The sequence below is a fragment of the Crocodylus siamensis genome, chromosome 1 (assembly GCF_052110815.1).
Source record: "Crocodylus siamensis isolate JL-2025a chromosome 1, ASM5211081v1, whole genome shotgun sequence".
NCBI classification, from domain to species: Eukaryota; Metazoa; Chordata; order Crocodylia; family Crocodylidae; genus Crocodylus; species Crocodylus siamensis.
The window spans coordinates 416,551,640-416,575,342 of record NC_143395.1 but is presented as its reverse complement, the minus strand read 5'-3'; the positions used below and the strand labels follow the sequence as shown (position 1 = coordinate 416,575,342).

At 55.3% G+C, this 23,703-nt stretch overlaps 1 protein-coding gene across 1 annotated transcript in view; it reads right to left on the bottom strand.

Moving 5' to 3' along the window:
• Positions 1-295: 295 nt before the first annotated feature.
• The window catches only part of ARHGEF17 (Rho guanine nucleotide exchange factor 17), a 191,592-nt gene continuing 168,184 nt past the window's right edge, over positions 296-23,703 (bottom strand). Inside the window, exons 11-23 of the mRNA XM_090054560.1 lie at positions 22,454-22,539; positions 21,174-21,292; positions 20,172-20,385; positions 18,580-18,653; positions 17,419-17,612; positions 16,443-16,693; positions 15,277-15,523; positions 13,233-13,319; positions 12,553-12,620; positions 11,359-11,507; positions 9,235-9,409; positions 7,560-7,817; positions 296-7,098 (exon numbers count right to left, since the gene is read on the bottom strand). Coding sequence (XP_089910686.1) covers positions 6,908-7,098; positions 7,560-7,817; positions 9,235-9,409; positions 11,359-11,507; positions 12,553-12,620; positions 13,233-13,319; positions 15,277-15,523; positions 16,443-16,693; positions 17,419-17,612; positions 18,580-18,653; positions 20,172-20,385; positions 21,174-21,292; positions 22,454-22,539 — 2,113 coding nt within the window. The 3' untranslated portion in view covers positions 296-6,907. The remainder of the gene's footprint in view (positions 7,099-7,559; positions 7,818-9,234; positions 9,410-11,358; positions 11,508-12,552; positions 12,621-13,232; positions 13,320-15,276; positions 15,524-16,442; positions 16,694-17,418; positions 17,613-18,579; positions 18,654-20,171; positions 20,386-21,173; positions 21,293-22,453; positions 22,540-23,703) is intronic.

Here is a 23,703-nt window from a genome sequence, read left to right as displayed (position 1 = left end):
ATAGATGTAGACTGGCCACACATGCAAAGTAATTATCATGCCATAAAAAAGGGCATCCAGCTACAAAAAGAACCAACCAGTTACAAAGTTAGTGCTTGAAAATGTGTAACAACTTTATGTCTGGCTTCTACCCAGCTTTAATTTGAACGTGTGGCAGGGCCCTCAGGATTCAAATCCCCAGAGCGGTGACAAACCAGTTGGCAGTGGCGACCGTGGAAAAGCCAGCTCTCCTAACCATCAAGGACGAGGACACAGACGGATTTGGGTTCTGACACCAGTGATCTTTAATGACAAAGAACCCACAGTGACCACCTCCCCCCTCCCCTGCCCCCAAAAAACCAAAAACAAACCCCCAAACAACCCCAGGAATAATGTGGTAGTCAACATCTCACTGGACTGGTAATACTTCAGGATTAAAAGCTCTCTGGTTTTGTTCTCGGCTTTAATGCACAGTAGTAGTTATAACTTAAATGCGGTCGGCACCTCGGCTGGCCCGTGAAACTTAAGTATATAAAAATATGCCATTAAATTCATATCAACAATCAGACTTGAGAACAGTATGTACAGAGGAGGCAATATATACCACTATTTACAGTGCGTCTCGGCGGCGTGGCTCACCGTTCGGGGAAACGAAGCCAACTGGACAGAGGCAAAGGAAGTGGGGGGAGAGTGAACAGGATGGGAAAACACGTCTTCCTGGTACTCTCCTTGTGTAAAGCCTGGTGCCTCTGACCATTGCCCCCAGCTCTGCGGAGCAAAGGACAGGCCTCCCCAGTGCTCTCTCGCGGAGTAGCAGCAGCATGCATCTCGAAGAAGGCCACAGGGATTAGCCGGTGGGGTCACGCGTGTGGGTCTTGCTCGGGGGGTAAGTGGGATGGGCACCGTGGTAGGCAGTATGTGTGCACTGTACAGGGTGGCATCCCAGAGGCACTCCTGGCCAAGGGAAAATGGAGTGTGGTATTGCTCCTTCTCTACCCGCCTTGTAGAGGGGAGCAGAGGGACTTGATTGTCCAGGTGGGGTCTCTCAGGGTCGGCTTTGTTTTCAAGCTGAAACGCAATGGAAACTGTCGCTGTTTCCTCTGCCGTGTCCTCAGCTGCAGGCTGATCTACAGACCTACCCACCCCGCTCATCTCGGAGAGCCTCGGGGGTCAGACCCTGGCGGGGAGGTGACGACTGAGCACAACAGGGACGTGGCTCTTGCACAGATCTGAGGAATGTCCTGCCCCTGGTGGGGAAAGAGCTCCCAACCCTGGTGATAAATAACCCTCACCATCCAGGCCAGCTAAAGATTGCAGCAATGAAGAAAACCAAGCAGAAAGGTGGGAGACGTACAAACCAACCCACCCATGCTGGACACCAGCACTGAGCCAGTGCATGGAAGTTCACCCTGAAGGAACAGCATAAGTCAACCCAGGCAGGGTCACTGGAGACTGCTTTCTAAACGTAATCCAAGGTTGTTAAAAGCATATTGCTTTAACATGGATATCCATGTATATTCCTTGTATACAGCATGGATATTCATGCGTATTCAGATAACGACCCCCCTAACTCTTTCCCTCTGTGAAGTCAATGGGAGGTCAGCATCCAACCCTCCCCAAATATCTGAACCTAAGGACTTAACTAGTAGACTGTTTAAAAATCATCCGAATATTTTACTGAGAGAGCGAACAGTCCAGAAAGCAGCAGGTGAAAGACATGCGTTCAGGACAGCCGACTGGATGATTGCTATGATCCCCTTAGGCCAGAGAGGCTCAACCTTGTCAGCTGGGAGACAGCCTTGTTAGACTCAAGGCCCCCCTCAGAAAACGCCAGCTCTTTGCTTTCACTCATTTTTTGACTACGGAAAAATGTCCTGCAGCCATGCTCCTGTCGCAAAGAGCTCAGGAAGCCCACAAAAGGGCAGAATGATTTGGACATTTGGGATTCCTATTTGAAATCTCTGGGTTTATCCTGGGAATCCCATGTAGGCTTTTGCACACCTAACAGCGCTAATATTGTGCATCGCCCTTAACAGCATCTCCCTGCACCTCAGCTGGGAATCGCCGCCTGAGGCTCTGAGAGCTCATCTGCAAACAGGCAGCTGAAGGAGGGGGTGGGAGCTATCTGAAACGTCAACCCGCTCTATGCGGAGATGTCTCCAGCTCCGGGTTAAGCCCCGGCGCTTGTCCGTGCCCATCGATCGTACCCTGAACAGCAGCAAGGTGCTGGCTAGCGGGTGCTGTTCATTGTCAGGGGGAAGCACGGCACTGAACCTGGGGTCCTGGGAAAGGGGCTGCTCAGTGCACTGGGACTACAGATCACCTGGCTGCCTCCAGGCTGGACGGATGCAGAGGCTATTAACAGCCCCATGGTCCCAGCAGGCTCTGGATAGAGCTGGAGCCTCCTGCAAACAGCTGGAGAGGCAGGGACTTTCACACTGTTTGCTATGAACTTCTACCTGGCCATCTACCTCCACAGCTTGTCTAACAGGCCATTAAACACTCTGGGGCTTTGAACCCCCTGCAGCTCTCTGCCCAACTGCATCAGAGAAACCCGCTCTCATTCAGGAACTTGTCTGTGGCAAGCTCAGCCAACTCGGGGTACCCCAATGCCCGTCCCACCTCCTTTACGGGATGCTCCAGGGAGTCTGCACGGATCAGGGGCATGGGGTTTGTCTCTTCCTGAGGACAGAGATGCCTCATCGGTTTGTCTGCAGCATCTGGGAGGCTTCAAAGAGAGGATGGGTAAGTGAGCTCGCTGCCTCATTCATTTCGCAGCCCAGATCACCCTACCCACACCCTAGAGCACCCATGCTTCAGCAATGCCAAGCACCCCAGTTATTTTGCTTCCTACTACCCCCACACTGAGCTTGAGAAGCTGCTTTGTTCCTTCCTACTGCACAGACATTGCTAAAACACATGCTACATGCAGTCTAATCCCTGAAGATCACAACTGCCTCCCCACTGAGGAAGCCGGCAAGATGGACACGAGCTCTTGTAACCTCCAGCAATGGGAAGCAAGACGGTGCTTGGGCTGTCACCCCCAATAGTTGTTCCCCGAGGTATGCTGCACTAAGTGGTGGGGACTAGACAGGGCCAAGCGATACTGGATAACATGGCCACTAAGATCCTGCTGCCACAATGCCCTCGTATGCTTGCGAAGTGGAGAAGGAGAATAAGCACCCGTGTCCTGGACAGGTTAAATACTACGGGAGGTCTCGTGAGAGTTCAGCATGAGGCTGGGAGGAAAAGTCACGTGCCTGAGAAGAGCTACAGCCCCATGCTCCATCTGATGTGGACTTTCCCTCTGGGTTTGGATGTGAGCAGGACTCATGACCAGCCCAGGGGCACATAGTGTCCTATACGTGACGGCCGTGCACAGTATGCTATTCCTTTAGCCCAGGAACCCTCTATATCGTGGGTGCTGAAGGTGCTATACTATATATTTGGGTGCCATACATTTGGATGCTTATCTTGCTGGGGTGATCTGACCCCAGCTGACTTCCTGCCCCTTGGGCAGGGGGCTGAACCTGATGATATCGCGAGGTCCCTTCCAGCCCTGATGTCTATAACATCTATGAAACCTATATTTGGGATCTGCCTTGCGATCCCACGTGTGCCCGGCAGCCAGGGCTCAGCGTGCAGCTCACGCTGCTGATTTGGGACGGGGGAGGGTATCTTGCTTGCAGGCAACGAGGGCAAAGCACTCACATACCTGCTCACCTCAAAGCACGTGACTAAGTCCACGCTCCACTGTACTTCACAGCGTCTTAAATGTGTGTTGAAGTGCTTTGCTGAGCCAGGGCTCTGGTGGCTCCTAGCGAGGCCCCAAGCTGCTTGTGGGGATTGTGCCGGCCCAGTATTTGGCTAGAGGCTAGGCCAGCTGGCTTGATGCTGTCGACGCTGCCGGCTAAGGTAGTGGCTGGTCCAGAAATTCTGCATCAAACCCTCTGCTCTTGCACTTAGCATCCAATCTCTACCACCGGCACACACTGGTCCATCACGGTGCTGATCCTGGCCTCTGCTCACTGGTGGCCATAGCCAAGAGTATGGAAGTCAGTGAGCGCCTTCCCACCGGCCTGGATGGAAGTTAGATTAAGGGCTGGAAATATCGTCCACTCAGACCCTCGGTCAAGTCCCACCTGGACTTGCCCCGTGGTTAAACCCCACTGCTTCTACAGACCCTACAGGAGTCCCTTCAGAAGGTACAAGACAAGGTCCCTTCGATCCTTCCTCGCTCCTACCCCAACACACAAGGAAATCTGACCTGTACACGTGGGAATATTGTCAGGCCTTTCTTAAAAGAAGAACCATCTCACTCAGAGGACGCCTTCTTCCAACATGCAGAAACTTTCACTGGTAGCCTCAGGATTGGACTATTAACCTTGAGTGAGCCAAGGCGAAAACACAGAGCAGCCAACAATCCCTGCCCGCACAAGCTGGCAGCCTCGCTACACAAGACAGGCTAAGAGGCAAGGGGATGGGGGGGCACAAAGAGAAGTGAAGTGACTTGCCCAAGGGTCAGGGGCAGAGCTGAAAATAAGAGCCCAGGTGTCCTGACCCCCACCCTCGTCCTTTAAAGAAGCCCCAAATACTTAACTGAGGAAAATGGGTGCAGGAGATTCAATGGGTTTGTGGGTGAAACTGGAAAAACAATGGGGAGTGATGAGGCAGGGATAGGAAGAAGCTGTCTCAGAGCTGCAAAGAAGGCCCTGTGCTTCAAAAACACGCTCCTCGCTATTGCCCCGGTTGCTGTGAGCCAGAATCTGTTAATAAGGGCTTTAATAAGCATTTAATGAAGTGACCTGAGTATAAGAAACTTTTTCAAGTGCCAGACAGCGCTAGAACTGCAGCTGGAGGAAGCAGGCATCACAACCTTGGCCTCCACGCAGCCAGCCCTATTCACGCGAGCTATGGGAGTGGGCTACGGATGTCAGACAGATTGCTTTGATGCTCAGCTAGCTCCTGGTACACCTCCCTGGGAGACCCCACATCAGGTTTTCTTTGGAAAGTCTTTGGAAAGATGGGCTGAGATTAAAACAACAATGATTGGAGCCTAAATCTGTATTGTCAGTCCTGACATCTAAATCAGCATCCTGATTCTCAGAAGCAAGGGCCAGGCAGCAGGCTGGGAGGCTGTCCATGGGCACATCTGCCCACACAACATCTTTAAAAACCTTCAGGACATGTATTTAGATGCCCAAAGCATCTCATTTGTTTATTGTGCAGGGGAAGTGCCCCAGTGTGCTGGCCATGGCCATGGACTCCCTGTGCGAACCCAGAACGCGTAGCTCCGGCCCCTCTCAGCTCAGAGTCACACTTTAGGCAGCCTAGGTGTCCTTTGCCAAAAGGGCCACGACTCAGGGTAGCTCAGTGGCCCTGTGGGAGGTGATTTGCAAAAGTCCTTTCTTATGTTCTGCCTCCTGGCTTTGCAGCCTTCGCATCGCTGCCAAACTTCCCGGCAGAACCAGGTGTTGCAACATACTTGAATCGCGTGGGGTGCTTTTGAAAGGTCAGCCCTGCCCAGGGGCCTCCAGCAGGGCCCCAAGCAGCCACTGCCCACTTCTGCACCTGTCAGCCCTGCCCGGTATTTTGGGGTGAGCCTGCCTGCAAGTACCTGGGTGCGCACAGAGGACACGCTGCCAGCCAGCTCACTAGTTCTCACCGACTGGGCACAACCCCATGCTCCTTTCTGCCCCTTGTCTGACATGCAGGGGCCGGGACCTGGAAGCTGAATGCATAAATTAAGTGCTGGAAGAGAAACAAAACAAATAAAGGCAACTCGTTAAGAAAGCCACTATAAATACTGTACAAAGCACGGGTTTGCTGTTCTCAGCCCCTGCACACTCTGGCCCGGACCGCGAACTCCCTCTGCCACGTGCCATGTCCTGCCTGGATGGCCCTGCCTCGCTCCTCATGCCCACCAAGAGGGGAGGTGGGATATCCCCCAGGTGGCACCGTCAGGGTCTCAGCTAAGTATTGCACATGGTTCATTTCCCCTGGACACTGCTCCCATTGCTACACGGGGCCTGGCACCCCTCACACAATGCCACCCCATGGTGGGCGAATGGGACCCAGCTGCCACGGCTTTCCCCTTTGTAGCTAGGCTCCTCCAGAGCTGGGGCACTGATGCCAGGCTGGGCTGTTGGCAGCCTCTTCCCCGCTCCCTTGGCTTCACACGCGGGTTGGATCTGACTGCCTCATGCCAGCTCTGGGCAAAACAGCTCTGCCCCCCTTTGAAAATAAATAAGGATATTTTAATATATCTCTATATATGTATGTATATATGTATATTTCAGAGACGGGGCTCTCTGGGTGCTGGCGGCGAGTGAGCAGGGTCAGCTGGAGCGGATGGCAGGGCAGTGGTTCAGGCGGATGCAGCTGTGCAGTGAGCTTGGCGGAGGTGCAAGAGGGGCTCTTGGCCAGATGCATGGACAAAGGGGCGGCCTGTTGCCCTCCGTGGGGTGTGCCTGGGTCTGAGGCCTGCATTTGTCCTTAGCCAGTGGCCGGGCGCTCACCGTGCTCTTCGTTTATGGCACCGAAGACGGGTTCCCTTCCCCGCTCTCTCCCTAAGGCGGCTACCGCCGCCTCCTCCTCACGGCCCCTTTGGGGCAATGCCGCAGAAGCCCGGGCCCTCCGTGCAGCTCTCCCCGCGGGCACGGATACACATACACGCGGGCAGGGTTAAGCGCAGGCTGTGCAATGTGGTCTGTACACGGTACCTCGCGATGGGGCTCCTCTCTCCCTGCTGCCGCTGGCCCTCTCCGCCGGGCGGCACGTGGCCCACACACGGGCCAGAGCCTCCAAGGCAGGTGACGAAACATGCGTGGGGAGAGGGGTCGAGGGGCCGATGGGACCGGGAGGCCACGACAGTGTCCGTGATCGGCAGGGCTGGAGCCGGCGCTCCCCCCTCCACAGCAGGGGCTGATCAGACCCTCCACAGGAGCAGGTGGTTCGTGCTGTCGTCTCGCCCCACGGTCTCGCTGCTGTTGGTGAGCCGGAAGTCCTCGTAGCCGTCCCCGCCGCTGATCACGAGCATCTTGGATTTCGACAGGACCATGTTAGAGGCCCGGTGCCTTGTCGAGTCCCTCTTTTCCACCTCGCTTGGCTTCTCCGTACCTGGGAGACAGCAGGATCCAGGTGAGACTCCAGGGAGATCAAGCCAGGGATCCCGCCTGAGGTGACGTGGATAGAGGGGCCCTCAGACCTCCCTCCTTCCCTTCACATCAGCCATAATAACCCCACCCGCTGCCTCGGGACTGCCTGGTTCTCCTCCAAAGCTGGGAGCCTGAAGCAGCTAGTGATTTAGGCAGCCCATCCTGAAACACAAAGATGTGCCCATTTGTAAACCCCTCCAGAGCACCCTGTGCTGGGTGCACGTGCACTGGAAAGCCCTGGCTGCGGGGGCTGGTGCTCACACGTGGGCACTGGTTTCTGCCTCTGGTGAGTAGCACCTTCCCCCTGCAGGGCAGCTGCCTGACAGGGCGACTCCGGGGGTAGAACCCAAGCGAGGGCTGCTAGCTGGAGCCTGCCCTTACACTGACTGCTGGTCTCCTGGCTCTGGGCAAAGCCAGACCCACCTGGATCCCTTGGCAAAGGGAAGAGGATGTCAAAGCCGTCCGGCAGCTCGATGGAGGTGAGGAAGCGGACGTGGCCTGTGTGGCCCTGGGACAAGCCCACCAGTGTCGGCGGCGTCTTCCAGACGGAGGCGTTGGCCGTGATGGACAGTGTCAGCACCACCCCGGCGCTCGTGCCAATCCACAGCAAGTCCTTGCAGGCCAGGAGCGCCGTGATCCGCAAGCAGGCAGCCTTGTGCTGCCGGATGATGGCATCTGAGCCTGCCAGCGGGACCAGAGAGGGGGGTGGGTTACCGCACGGATGCAGGGCACTTGCTGGCACTGCAGGTGGGGATGCAGCTGCCGTATGCCCGGGCATGCCTGCGTCAGCTTTAACTGGCTCATGTCCAGTGGTGGTGAAGGTGTGGCAGGACAAGCCTGCCTAAGTAAGACCCTGGGTATATACGGGGGTATGGGTTTGTTCTCCTGCTGCTTCACTGCAACAGCAAACAACTGTCCCTGCTTATCCTGGACAGTCCCCCCATTTGGGGGCTGTGTCCTCAAGGAAGCAGGCCCCACCTGGGTGGCCTGCTCCATCTGGCACAATGTGGCTGTCACTGTGTGCATCTGGCCCTGATGTTTTCAGGTTCAGCAAGAAACGCTGCACCGGGTGTCTGGGCTCTGCCTCCTTCCCTCACCGAAGCCACGAGGGGCTCAGGCTTCTCCTGCTTTGTGGGGTGTCTGGGGCCATGTCCTGGATTTTGCTTCCCAGAAATCAGGTGCTTCCCTGGTACCTGAGGCAGGCAGAGGAAAGCCAGGGCGGGACTGCTCACGTGTCTGGGACTCACCTCCAAACCCTGAGCAGCCCCTTGCCTGTGTGGCCAGGGAAAGCTGCCACCAGGCTGCCTGGATCTCCAGCACGTGACAGCGCCCCTTTCTCCAAGAAAGGGATTGCCTGTGAGCACCAGCCCCACGGTCCCACAAGTGCAGAAGGTGGGTGTTGTGGGGCCGTGCTCAGGCCTAGCTCCAGAGGTGAAGGATTTGGGAGAGAAACCTACCCTGGAAGGGAAGGAGGATGGATCATGTGGCCTCCTGCTCATTTGCCCCTACAGAGAGTACTTCACTGCCCTGTCTTGCCCTGCCCTGCCTGGACAGCATGCAGCTTGAGGCAGACCTCTTGTTCCACTCAGGGCGGAGCCCACGGGCTGCTCTCAGTCAGTAAGCATCTCTGCTGGGCCTGCCTCCAGCCCTGGATGGCTCTCTGCTGGGACGACACATCTGGCCTTCTTCCTCCCACCAGCAGGCTCAGACGGGACGTTCTCCAGTGCTCCTCAGAGCAGCTCATTACTGAGATGCCCAGTGACACTGCAGAGCCATGATGCTGCATGCTGGCTGGCTCAGAAGTCATGGGAGACATCCGGACTAACCAGGGAGCCCCAGCACCTACCGCTGCGAATGGTGGCAAACACCCTCCAGTCCAGTAGAACAATCCCAGGGGTGGGGGAAGTGACATCCCACAGGGGTAGGAGAGACATGCCCAACGCTTGCGTAACTCCCCCCACAATAACCTAGTCCATGGAGAACCTGAAACACGGAGTCCAAGAGCAACCAGGCTGTGGGCTGAGTATCACACGCTTGACATAGGAGCTGTGCAGAGCCACCCGTGGGGGTTTCGGCCACTGGGAGGCGAAGGACTTACCTGCCAGCATCTTGTGGACAGGTGGGGTGATGTCCACTTCGGCCAGTTGCTCGTAGCTGGTGGCGTGGTAAAGGCGCACCTGGGCGCTGCTCTGGAGTGCGATCCAGATCCCAGGGCTGGAGCTCACCATGCAAGTCACGCTGCGGTTGCTGTCCTGCCCGATGTGGAAGGCGTGCTGTGGGGCAGAGGGAAAGCAAACAGCCCTGAGACTCTGGGAGAGCGCCCAGCCTGCCCAGTAGGCTCCTTGGGCCTGTTTAGAGCACTGTGCCAGACAGCTGTGAACCTGGGGGTCCACAAGCTGGTCAGGAAGCGGGCTTTCCTCCATGTGGACCATTCCTTGATGCAGTCTCTCTAGGGAAAGGTCTCTTACTATTATCACTCTCCTCTGGCATCTTACAGCCCTGCTCAGATTAGGGCCTGACTGTGCTAGGTGCTGTACATACCCAGAGCAACACACAGTCCCTACTGTCTCTCTGGGGGTCTAAACAGACAAGACACACCAGAGGCAGGAGGAGAAAGAGAAGGTGCACAGAAGGCAAGTGACTTGACCAAGGTCATGCAGCAAGTCAGTGGCAGAACTGGGAAGACCAGCCCAGACCTCTTGACTCCCCAGCTACTGTCTCACCCACTAGCCCATGCTGCCTTTCAGTGTTAGAGCAGGGGCACAGTGTCTCCTCTGAGCGAGCGCAGCGGGCCAAGAACAGCGTGCCGTTCTGAGGATGCAAGAAGAGGACTGTACTCTGCACAAGCACAACCTCTGCCATGCCAAGGGCACCAGTGCTTTTGTGACACTGATACCACAGCACAGCTGGAGAACAAGGGGTGGCGTGTGAGAAGCGAGTTCCCAATTCCAGCCTTCAGGTTGACTGCCCAACCGCCTTCTGTGTGGGGACAGATTTGCCCATAGAAGCCAATGGGAGCGGTGAGAGCTTGGCGTGGCTCTAGGGGTGCCTGTACGTGTCACAGGATTTAATCCTCATTAAATTAAATAGGTTTATAAAATTTTTAAACTTATTTTGCAGCGTCATATTAGTGTTTGCATGCACTAGGCTTCTGAATGAATTAGCCTGGTCCCTGGCCAGCACTGCAGGAGAGGAGGACAGTCCCGTGCTGCCCCCCGGGTCCAGGGCCCCCCACTCCTTGCCCTGCCATGCAGTTGTGGGAGCAGGGAGCCAGCATACACACACACACAAAAGCAGGGGCAGCAATTGGAAAGTGAAAGCAGTTTGAAGGGGTGAACTACAAAAAAGTCACAGTGCCACCTGGTGGACAAAGAGGCTCATTACACATCTCTGAGTGCCTTGGTGTTTCCCTGCAATGAATCCATGGACACGATGCTTTAATTCACGGCTACCCAAACTAAACTACATACAAGGAGTTTTAGTTTAGTGCACCAGAAATACTTTAAAGGGTCTGGAAATCCCGCTCGTGCAAACAGTCACGCCACTGCAGCACAAGAAAGGGCAAAAAACATGGTGTGTACAAAGGCCCCAGATGGCTCAGACCGGGCACTCGGGAGCACAGGACACTTGACAATCTGCCTCTGCACGTGACTGTGGCAAGGATGGAACCCAGGTGTCCTGAGGCCCAGTCACAGGCTTAGCCCCCAAGACCCCTCTCCCTCTCCTCGTCCTGGCCAGCACGGGGCCACTAGGAGACAGGAAGCTGGTTTGCACTGAACAAATGGCTACCCCAGAACTCGTCAGGGGCAGCAGACACAAAACATACACCAGGGTAACTTCCTCCACAGTAAATGTACTCATGACTTCCTCAGAGTAAGTATCCACTGCAGAACAGTGTCCCTGCTGGAGTAACTGCTGCACCGTGTAGGGTTCCCGCAGGGCAAACTGGGAATATGTATCATGCATCTAGGCTCTCAGAGCATTTGCTGCTGCGACAGAGCCAAGGAGAAGCAGAGGTGACAGCAATGCAGCAGCTGATCACAAGTCTCTGCTACAGCCTGGCACTCTGGATGCATGCTAGCCATGATCTAGAGTGGACTGTCATCAATAGGGACCTTTCCATTAGGGGCTGGACTGGCCCCTAAGGGTCCTTAACCCCTTGCTCCCTCCTGCCAAGCTGTTTGCTCTAATCCTCCCAGTCACAGGGAAGGGGTGCAGGTACCTCCTGGAGAAGTGTGCCTGTGTTGAGGATGATGACTCTGTTCTGACAGCCACACCACAGCTTCCCAGCCACCGACACCATCTTAGTGACAGGGCTCCCGGGCGAGCCCAGGGACAGGGACTTGGAGTTCTGGGGGTCCCAGAAACGCCCTGCAAAGAGAGAGAGAAGGGCAGTAAACAGCTAGCATCTTCTGAGTGGTGCCCTGTGCATGGGGGGCAAATAGTGATGGAGGCCAGTGGACCTCGTGGGCACCAGACCAAAGGGGTATTAGCTGGCCTCAAACACTCAAAGGGTCTGGAAGTCGCAATAGGAGTGCAGGGGACTCCTCCTCTTTAAGGAGCTGGACCAGTTTAGGAACAGGTTTGTGTGATGTGATGCCTGGGATGGCCTGGCTCCGTGCCCTGGTAGTGGCGGGGAGTAATCACTGCTACCTCCCCCCATCAGAGGCAGGGTTCATGGTCTATTATGAGGTGAATCTCCAGCTCACTGGCTCATGCACCGGGTTAAGTCAGGCCAAGCCATGCATCCAATGGTACAGAAAGATGATCACAGATGCATCTCTTCTGCGGCTTCCCTGCCAGGATGGCAAAAACCATTTACCACCTGCTAAGGAGACCCTAGAGCTCTCTGCCTGGGGAGGTGGGGCCCTGCTCTGGGCCCCGTGGTGCAGCAGGGATTGCTGAGGCTCTGTCGTTCTCACAGCCACCATGCCACCCACCCCTGCATAGCAGAGAGGTCATGCTGGGCCCCCTCTTCCATTTCCTCACACCAGTCTAGTTTTATGGGCTCTTAATTGTCGCCAGAGGAAGTGAGGGGAAAACTGGGTCCCCAGCAGTTAACAAAAAGGTCAGTGGATTGTTTAGTGCAAGGTCAACGTTTTCAGAGGCCAGTGACTTCCAGTGCCCAGAGTGGGCCCCCGTGCCTGTAGGCACCCAAAATTAGCAGGTGCTTTGGAAAACATCATCCCAGGGTGTTCAGAGCAAGGGGCTGGGAGCACAGTGCCCCTGCCCAGCTCTGACATGGACCCACTATCTGGTCTTGGCCAGGTGGTCTGTCCCTCTTCCCTCCCTCTCTGTCTAGCCATGCTGCGACTAACCCACCTCTGGACTATGCTTACGGGGCTCAGTGACCTGCCAGGGCGCACTGGAGCCTTAGGCATGTGTGAGCATCTAGTCCTGTTACCAAGTGACCCACCTGCTTCCCTCTGGTAGACAATGAGCTCTCCGTTTGCCAGCGACACAAAGACCTGGTTATCGAGGTACCTGCCAAGAAACAAGAGCTCAGACGATTAGCCTGCAGTGAGCATGATGCAGGAGATGCCCCACAATGCAGAGGATGCTCACCTCCCAGAATAACCTGCTTCCCCCACATCAGAAGCCCTCAGTACCTCCCATCTCCTATGTCTAGTTTCTCACATAGCGCCCTGTGCAGCTGCAGTGTCCCCTACAGTGTTGCTACTCCAGTATGGCACAGCTCCATCTCTCACCCTCCCAGTGCCAAGCTACTCAGCTTCTCACCCTCTCCATGTCTCTGTATGGCGATGCACCCCCCCGATGCCACTATGTAGTACGCAGTATATACTTGCATACTCCATAGTTGTGCACTATGAAGTACACAAACAAGGAGCAAGATGTAATCCCTATGCAGAAAAGACAGTCTGAATGAACAAGGTGGGCAAAGGAGGGGAGTTTGACTGACAGGGAAGGAACGCCTGGAGAGACCAGGTATGCAGCCCAAAGCCCCAGAGGAACTAAATGTTAAAGGCAGGATATAAACCCAGGCCTCTGCAGTGCTTAATCCAAAAGCCAGGCTCTATGCTGCTTCTTTCAGCAGCAGAACAAGCTCTAAAGGCCTGGGCAGGGTCCTGCACTCACAGGATACACATGACAGAGGCCGAGTGCTGCATCTTCATGCTGTTCTTCCTGTTGCGGATGTTGTCTGAGGACTGGTACACGTGGATGCTGGAAAACAAAGAGGGGCGGGTGAGAGGTGAGACCTTGTCGGCTCAGCTAACATCAGCGACTTCATGGCTGGCACAGGCAGGCAGTGAAACCTGAAGCAGCTTGGGGTGGGGGCACAGTGCTAAATGCCTGAGACCTGTCTGCAGGAGGAGGCAAGCCCAGAAAAAAGCCTTGTTGCCAACCTGCTGGGTGTGGCTAGTGCCCCTCCTGGGGCTTTGGTGCTGGGGAAGTACTAGAAGGCAATGGCTGGCATATGTGCGTTCTCTGCCTATTGCACAGGTGAAAGGGACTGGGGCAGAGGCCTCGGGACGAGACAGCCATCCTCTTTATTCATGTGAGGCTGAGCTGCCGTTTCACTGCTGTGGGGATGGTCTGGCATGGCCTGGAGTCCAGTGTCCACCTTAGAGGTCTGTGCAAGCAGGAGAGTTTGTGCAAGACCCAGCACAGCAGGGGGTAGATACCACTGAGCAAACCAGGAACGCAAGCCCAGAGAAACACCCGGGCTCAGGACACTGGTGTAGATGCTGACGCTCAAGAGTCTCTTCTGACCTGTGTATGCCAGGGTAGGCCTTGGTTACAAAGCCCGCAAGCACTGAGAAGTCGGACTGCGAGGTCATCGAATCCAGCCCCCTGCCTGAGACAGGATCATTGCTAATACAAATCCACCGTCCAACCTCTTAGCAAAACCATTCATCGCAACCAGATATCACACTTGAAACTGCCATAGGTAAAGCAGCGGGACCACAGTGGCCAACATCCTGCTGCTGAAAGGTGAAAATATGCTGGGGAGATCCCAAGAGGGCCATGCACCCACTACAGAGGAAAGCAAACCCCCTCCCAGTCTGTACCAATCTGACTAAATTCCTTTCTGACCCCAAATGTAACAATGGGTCTGACCCTGAGCGAAGGAACAAGACCCTCTGGCCAGGAACCTCCAGCTTTAAATCCCAGCAGGAGCATAGGCACAGCCCAGCCATAATCCCCAGCCTTGGCTGCAGGCAACACCCAGTGCTGCTGAGGAAGGCAAACATCCTCCACCCCCAACTTGACAACTGTAGGAGCAGGAGGGGGAAAATATTCCTTCCCGGCCCCACGTAGCAACCAGCAAAGCCCTGTCACTACCCCTCAGATCTGCTGCTTTGTGCCTGTGTGTTGGGGGAGAGGGTGTGTGCATATGTGTGAATGCAGCAGGCAGGTGCCTAAGGTGTGCCCGCACACATGCAAGCTGCTGGGTATGACGCACACATGTGGCACACATGCACACGTGTGCTCAGAGTTCAGCAGGCAGCTCCCACCGCAGCAGCTGAAAACCAGCTCACAACGTGCTGCCAGGGCTTCTCATCAGAGCTCACCCCGCAGAAGCAAACTGTTTGCCTCAGGCTTTATCTGAAGCCGCAGCTTGTCAGCTCTGACCTAGGTCGCGGTGTTTTAGGGCTGAGAGCAAAAACCACCTTCCAGCTCAGCTCCATCCTTCAGGAAGAGTCAGCAAGCCTTTTAACCTGGCCTGGCAGACCCAGACTGGCCTTGCGCATCTGGCTGGCTGGAAGCAAGGTTCCCCTGTGCCTGGCAAGATCCCTTGGCCTGACACTGGAGGACAAATCCTTCACTAGTGTAGACAGGTGCAGAGCCAGGGGGATCGATGGAGTCCCTCCTGCCTGGGCTGGGGCTACCAGGCTTTACCCCAGCTGTGAGCACACATACTTCAGTTCACCAGCTTGGCTCTGACTGTCCTGATATACTGCAGACAACCTCTGAGTCTTCTCTTTCCCTCTGCCCTCCACACCCTGCTCCCGTCCTCCTAGTCGCCCCCTCCCCATCACTCCTGCATCTGCATCCTGGTTCTCATACAGCCTCCATCTCAGATGCTGCCCAAGGACTGGTCCAGAGTGCAGCTTGGTGGCTTTGGGAGATGCCCCACATCCAGTTCCCCATCTCTGGCCAGTCCCTGCTGACCTACCAGCCATCCTCGGTGCCCAGCCACATGGAGCTCTGATAGGCCTCGGGGTCAGTGCTCAGCAGGTCCTCCAGGCTGCCCCTGGTGAAAGACCCTCGGCTCGACCGGCGCATGGCCCGGCCGTCCATGGGGCTCTCGCTGTTCCTGGTCTGACTGAAAGCACTGGAGATGGGGAGGAAGCCAGGGTCTTGCTCCTCTTCGGAGCTGGTTGTCTCGGCTGTCACGTCTTTGGAGCTTGGCATCTCTTCATCTGTGAAGGGGCGAGAGACACAGCCATGCAGATGACTGAAGGTGACAGAGGCGCCCATTCACATGGGCCTTTAACATTTTAGCATCAAATCTGGAACAGGCAAGCTGGAGTGACTCTGGCATGACCCAGTGACCTCTGCCTAATCCACCTGACTGCAGTATTATCTCACTTATTTCAAAGCACAGCTGTGGTCCCTTTTGCCATGGGATCCAGAGCAGGAGGGTGCGACCCTTGGCTTACACCTGGGGCCTGTGATATTTCATGCCATGTCTGTGTGGTCCAGCGGGGCTCTGATGGGAGCCTTTGCTGTGAATGATATGAAAACAGACTGTAGCTTTTAGCATTCACTAGCACGCAACATTTCTCTAGCACCGTTCATGCTGACAGGCCAAACCCCCAGGCCTTTACAGAGCAGGGGAGGCATTGTGGTCTCGGAGTTCACCTCCTTAGTGGAGTCACTCTGGATTGACACTGGAGCTGGAATCCAAATCCAGATCCTGCTCACTGGACCTTTAGTCACTAACTTCACTGGATCCAGGACTTGAACCTGTGTATTTCTCCCATCTGGGAGAAAGGCATTATAGAGGAACATTATTTCAGTGGCAAAGCTAAGCACCTGGGAGTTAGGAAAGCCTAGATTTACAGATGCTTTTGCAACTTATTCTAGCCCCTTCTGTATTTTCTCCTGTGCGGTGAGGCAGCATCCCATGGGATCTAAAAGTGACCATGATCATGACATACAAAGGGACTGGAGGAGCGTGACACGAGCAGCCTCCATTCTGACGGTCCCGAGCCCTGGAGGGCTTGGCCTGGCTACTTTAAGGTGTCCCCACTGACCCTGAGCGTTGTTAGGCAGGCTCTCTCCAGGGCAGCTCCCAGGCCCCAGTAGGGCTCAATGGCGTCAGAGTTGCCTACTCACTTCCGAAGCTGGAGGAGATGGTGGAGTGGCTGGCCTGACTCTGGAGGGTGCCCGAGGGGCTGGGCGAGGACTCATCATCTGTGTCGTCGCTGTCGAATGGCATCAGCTCCCGGTTGGCGCTGTCCACAGGCTCTGAGAGCTCCAGGGAGGAGCCGGAGATGGAGATGTGCAGGCACTGCTGGGGCCCCGCATCATCCAGCGCCGAAGGAGCCGGCTCGGCGGAAGGGCTCGCCAGTGACTCAGGACGATCCCTGTCAGCGAAGTGACAAAAGCTGAGGTGAAACTGGGATTCTGGACCCTGATATAAGGCAGGGGTGGCAGGAAGGATACGGGCCTGATGTGGCCGCACTGCTCAGCTCCCAGCGAGCTGGACGTGCAGATCACCACATGGGACATTGAGACCTGGCTTCCAGCTCCAGCACTGCCCCTGACTTGTCCCATGGCCTTGGGAGAGACTCTATGCCTCAGTTTCCCCTCCTTTAAATGGGGGTGATACCATCTCCCTGCCCAGGAAGTAAGGCTGGTAGCTGTATGTCACAGCTGTCCTACAGACACATGGCTACTCTGTCCCTCCTCATCTTCCCAGAAAGCCAGGGAAGGGCTCACAGAGTGTCTAAACTCTCCGAAGAGGCTGGACCTAGTAGCTCTGGTGCTGCCCAGCCCAGTACGGGGGTTAGTCACCCGCCTCCTCCATCTCTAGTGGATGTCTCCTCGTCTCCCTGTTGTACCACGGGGCAGGGCTATGGACCCCATTGAACAGGTGGGGAAACTGAGGGACAAAGATGGCAAGCCCTTTACCGAAGGCTACACATGCAGTCAGTGTAAGAGCAGGGGCGACTAGAACCCCGGTCTCAGCTAGTGACCCCCTCGTCCTCTCTCTTGGGCCCTGACCCTTGGGATCTTAAGCTTGTTCAGACACTTCAGGGGGCAAATGATGCTGGCCCCTACACCTTGGCCTCTGTGCCGGGTCTCGTACCTGTATATCCTCTTGAGGCCTGGCACAGAGGCAATGCAGAGGATTCTGGCTGAGCACACGGCGATGCAGGCCTCGACTGTGGGCTCCTTCTTGATGCTGAGGAGGCAGACCTGCCCCACGTAGCCATCGCTGTTGCACACCCACACCTCAAAGGCGCTCTCGGGGCCGCTGTGGCTGGGGGAGGCGCAGGAGAACTGGGCAGAGACATGCGACATGGAAAAGCCAGATTAGATCAGAAATGGACTGAAAGGAGATTCGTGAGCGCCTCAGCATGGCAAACCAGCAAGGGAGGGTGATGATGAATAAAAACAGCTTCTCTTCCTTCCCCAGGTTCACCCCAAATTATGTCTGGGGGGGTCACTGCAGTCACCCTAGACCACAGCCACCTCTGGGGTGGAACATAAACAACTATATCACATCCCCTCAAACACTGCACAGAGATTTGGGACAAGGAGTGCAGAGAAATGCAGCATCCGTTTGGAAGTGCAAGGGGGAGCTTGGCCAGGACCCCACAGCTAGCATTCCTATGCTGCACAGCCTCTTGAATGACCAGAAGAAATAAGGACCAGGGTTTTGTCTCTCAGCCCAAACATGGTGACAGCCTGACTGGGCACCTCTGGGGAGCACCGTGCCCGCTAGTGGCAAGCTGCCACTTATCCTGACTCTAGGTCGGTGATTTTCAACCAGGACGCCACAGCACCTGGGCTGCCTTGAGAGCCTTTCCGGGGTGCGCGAAGCACCACACAATGTTAGCCTGGTTATACGTGCAAACATGATTCACCAGATTTCAAACAGAAATCCATGGTTGTAGTCTTTCTGAGTTCTTTGCAACAGGAAAACTGCTCCTTTATTTTTCCATAGTCAAAAAGAGAGTGAAGACTAAGAGCTGGTATTTTCTGAGGGGCGCCGCGAGTCTAACCACGGGCACCGTGAGTCTACCCAGGGGTGTCTTGAGTCTAAAAAGGTTGAGGACCACTGCTCTAGGCAAAGGAAACCTGTTCTTAGCGGCCCATCCTCAGCTGTGGTACTCCAGATGCTGCCAGGCCTGGCGGAGGGGACAGGGCCACAGTCCAACTGAGCTGCTAACTCCTAGAGATCCCGAAGTGCCACCACAAGACAAGACAGGGCCTGGGGGAAGGAAAGCCCAGGGGGCCAACGAACCTGCATCCCGCTGCGTGTCTTCATGATGGGAATTGCCTTCAGGAACTCAGGGTCCAGGCAGTTTTTGTTGGAAGCTGGATGGGAAGGAGAGAGACACTATCAGGGAGGCTGCGAATATAACAGTGAAGATGTCCCTGTGCAGCCACCTCCCCTGTGCCAGAAAGCCCAGCAAGCCAAATAAACAGGGACCAGTGCTGACATGCAGTCACCTCTGGGGTGGAATGCAGTAGCTGCTTAACAGCACGCGGCAACACTGAACAAAACTGTAGGGTTGGAGAATACAACGTTGAAACTACAGGAACGAGATGGGTGGAGTATGCTTTATCGGGCTGGTATCTGGTCAAAGCACAAAGGAAAACAGCCCCGGGATCTTCAAGAACCTGCCATTCGTAAACTTCCCCCAACACCATGCTGGGCTGTGGTTTCATACAGACCCAGGATGCAGCACTCTACCTTCTGGATCATGAAGCAGTAAGGCGGGAAGGGAGCTCCAGAGGTCACAGCTAGTCCAACCCCATGCCTGAAGCAGGGTCAGCCCTATCCAACCCATCCCTGACATCCATCATATCAACCCTTCGTACAGTCAGCTACATAAAACACAAGACATCACACCCAAACCTGCCACAGGTAAAGCAGAGGCACCACGGCAGCTAATGTCCTGCATCTGTAAAAGGTTGTTAATATATGCTCCCAAAAGATCCCGAGTAGAAGACATACACCACACTACAGAGGAAGGAAACCCATCCCCGCCGAGTCTGTACCAGTCTGACCATGGGGTAAAATTCCTTCCCGACCCCAGATGTGGTATTGGTCTGACCTTGAGCAGAGGGGCAAGACCCTCTAGCCAGGATCCTCCGGGTTTGAGTCCCAGCAGGAGCACTGGCATGCCTCAGTCAAAATCCCCAGCACTGGCTGCAGCCGGCACCAATGCTTCTGAGGGAGGCTTAAAAACACCCTGACACTTGCACCCGGCAGTGGACGGGGTGGGCAGGGGCTATTAGCAAAGACCACAAGCCTGGGAAACACTCATAGCAGAACACAAGCATAGACCAACCCCAACCAGTGGCTGTCCAACCTCTTCTTGAACACCTCTGGTGTTGGGGAGTCCACACCTTCCCTAGATGTCTATTCTGCCGCCTCACTATTCTCACAGCAAAGCAGTTTTTTTTCCAGATATCCAATCTGAACTTACTTTGCTGTAGCTTGAAGCCACTGGTTTGCATCCTGCTCTCTGCAGCAAGAGAGAAAAGGTGCTTTCCCTCTTCTTTACGGCAGCCCTTCAAGTATTTGAAGACTGATACCATGTCCCATCCTGAACGCCTTTTCCACAAGCTGAACATGCCTAGCTCCTTGTACGAATTGCTGACTTAAAATCAACGCCCTCATGGTACCCGGGCTCCAAATCCCAATCCCTGCAGCTTTCTACTGGGGCTTTCCATCTACACACTGACCCAACCAAGCCCTGCTTAGCTGACTCAGAGCCAAGAAGGTGCTGATTCTTACAACCAACACCCTCATGGCACCAATGATGCAATTCCCAACAGGACCCTTCCCACCGGCAGCCCTGGGCCACTTGGCCAGCCCCTGCTCACCCAGCTTCTTCTTGGCATCCTCAAAAGCCTGTTCGAAGCTGTGCCGAGCATCAGGGTTCGGGAACTCAAAGACAAAGGACTCGGTGCCGTCAGCCTTGGTGGTGGTGAGCTCCACTTTGTTGGGTGGGAAGGACATGCTGAAGGACAGGGACTGCTTCTCGGCCAGCTCCCGGTGGATGGCAGCCATCAGGTCCTTGATCACGTCGTCCAGGCTCTGTGGATGAGAGCAAGAAGGATTTTTTAACCCTCACAGCACTGGACTGGGACTGGAGAGACCTGGGGTCTGCCCCTGGTACCCTGTGCAAGCCTGGGCAAGTCATTTAATTCTCTATGGCTTGTTTACATGGGGATATTCAGGAAAATGAATCTGGATTAACTAAAAGGGTGGAGGAATTGAACTGTGTTTATAGCAGGTTACTTTAGGACCCTGCTACATGTTCAAATTAAAGCTGGGTAGAAACCAGCTCTAGAGTTTTGACACATTTTCAAGTGCTAACTTCATAGCTGGTCAGCTCTTTTTCTAGCTGGAGAGTCATTTTTATCATGTGAGAGTTACTTTGCACATGTGGCTCATCTAACTTTAAGCATTTAATTGTGTGATAATCACTTTGCATATGTGGCCGGTTGAAATTTACTCTGTGATTCACCAGTTAATTGTGTAATATATGTAACGCATAGCAAGGGACTTAGAATAAGAGCGCCCATACACAGATTTAAAGGGGTTTAATTAACTCACCTTGTAAGTCAATTCAGATTAGTTTTCCATGTGGACGAGCCACTGAATCTGTATCCGTAATGTGGGGCTGACAAGCCTCCGGGGGTCGGGAGCCTGGGCCTGTACCAGACTTGTGTGGCTGGCAGGGAGGGAGCTTTTGGTAGGGAGCTCAGGATGGAAAAATGCTGGGCACTAGTATGTGTATCTGGGGCAGACTGTCTCTGGTGAAGGCAGCCTTACCAGGCCTGAAGAAGGTTAATTTACAGCTGTGGCGGGGGGCTCCTTACCTGGTGGGGGAAGCTGAGAGTCTCGGAGAGCTTGCTGACTTGGCCCAGCGTGCTCAGGTCCTCGTCCAGGCGGCAGATGGTTTTCTGGATGCTCTCGCGGTTGGTGGACTGGGAGGCCCCTGCAGACAGAGGAGTAGGGCAGGTCAGGGCTGATGGAGCAAGGGGGGTAGACAAGGGTGCCAGGCCAGCACTGCGCTGGATGGGGCTCTGGATGCAGGCAGAGCTGTCCTAGGACTCCCTGCCCCCTGGATTTTGCCCTGTGAAGGTCACTGCCCCCAGGGCTCAGAGCAGGACCGGCCCGGACAGGACCCTGGGGTCTCTTCTCAGGCCCTGCCCCTCACTGGATCCCCACTCCCGAGGGTTAATGGGCTCCCAAGAAGAGTTGCCAAGCTAGTGCCCTGCAGCCTGACTCCCTCCCAGCCTCGCACACTCAGCACTTGCAGAGCCTGTCCACACCTGCAGCCAGCTAGACCTCCTCGAGGTCAGCACTGCCGGCCATGCACCCAGCATCTCCCACGTGGCAGAGTCCCTGACAGACTGGCGAACCCCACAACTCTGAGTTATACCCAAGCCAGGAGGCTCCATCCACCCATTGGGCATGCGGGAGGCTGTGTGTGTGTGTGCGCGTCTCAGTGTGTATGTACAGATGAGCATGTGCATGCATGTGCATACGTGAGGATGCGTGTGAGCTCTAGCTTGCAGGTGCTGGCACATAAGCCCTAAACTTCTGTCAATCTGTGAATCTCCCGGCTGGGAGCTGTTGCCCCATCTGGCACTGAAGAATGAGCTGAATCTGGAAGGTGGAGCCTCAGTCCTAGATGGATGAGCCAGGTTCATGAAGTCCCTTGCTCTCCCCTTCCACCCATGCTGGGAGGACCCTCCAATGCAAAGGCAGCTGCTATTTGAGCTGAGGGAGACTCACCAGCAGTTGGAGGCAGTACAGACCTTATGATGCAGCTGGGCTGCTCTGAGTCCCTCCGGCAGACGGCAATGGGACACATACACAGCTCCTATACTACGGTACTTAAATCCAGACCTGAGTAAGTCACTTGTAAGGGACCCCCATGAAGCAGGCTATAAGCAGAGCCCCAAACCCCAGCAGAAGCCACGTCTCATCAGCAACATAGAGCCGGTTGCTTCAGCTTGAGAGGGGAAGGAGCCTGCATTGAGTGAGTCGTGGCTGTTTCCCTTGCCCTTCTCTGGAAGGCGGCAACCTGGGGACTGAGCCTCAGCTGAAGCCTGCGGGTGCTACAAGGGCTAGGCGAGAAAGCAGCACAGACCTTTCACGATGTCCACGTCCTCCAGGGGCAGCTTCCAGAGCAGCTTGTACTTGCTGGCGGTGTCTATGACGCTGGCGGCCGTGTAGCTGAAAGAGAAGGAAGGGAAGCAGCTATCACTTGGGGTGCGGGCATGAGCGAGAGCACTAGGGTGCAAACTCGGCAAGGCAAAGAGAGCGGGAACTGAAATCACAAGCAGAGCCGGCTGGGCCTGCCTGGCCCAGAGCAAGCCAGTGTCCAGGGCCCCGCTCTCAAGCCCATCTCTTGCCTCTCTGCCTGAACAATGAGACTGCACCGGGGGTCTGGAGCCGGGATGGGGAGCAGGCCTGACCTTAGCCTTCTGGATGTCCCCCTGCCTGTCCCTCACCCAGTGCCGTGATTCCCCTCTCATGGATCCAGAGCAACAGATTTCCACCTTCAGCTTCCTCTGTGCAAAAACAAAGTTTATTTTCTACCTATTACCATCTTTAATGTTCCCTGAGCCTGAGGAAGGCTGCATGTGCAGAAAAAGATAATTTTTTTGGTAATTTCTTAGCTGGTCTAATAAAAGGTACCATCTCTGAACCAAGCGTTTTAGCGAGTTTTGCATTTCTTTTTGTCCCAGACCAACATGGCTACCAAATACAACCGTGATCCCCCTCTTTGCACCTCCTACCACCCTGCTCTGCCTGAGAGGGGCCCCACCCCTGGCCCTAGCCCCAGCTGATGTTGTAGCCCCCAGCCCATCCCAGATGGGTCCCTACAGGCCCCATAGGACAGTACTGCAGGGAGGGTGATGGGAGGGGGTGGGCTTGCTGAGCAGCACTGCTTGTGAGTAGTAATGGGGAATGAGGGAAGAGGAAAGATTGGCATAGTCCAGCTGGGCACGGTGGCCTGATGCTATGCAGTACTGAGCATTCACGGTCATGGGCAGAGATGGAGGGAGGGGGCATCTCTGCCACCCCAAACACCACTGCGGCACTGCACCCCCTTCCCTCCCCGCCCTCATGAACTTGCTAGGTTTTCCATGCCCTGTGATGGTGCTGGGGCTCAAAGGCCAAGCAGGGACCATCTACCAGTCTTCCCTTGCACCACAGGGAAGGGGTGGTTTCTGCCAGGGCAACAGAAATGACCCAACTTCCCAAGCCAAGAGAGAGCATGCTGGGGGAGGAAGGACAGCATGAGCACATGAACGTGCACATGTATGTGGGTACCAGGTATAGGAGCACAGGACTGGAAGGGGCCTTCTGGGCTCTTGAGTCCAGTCCCCTGTG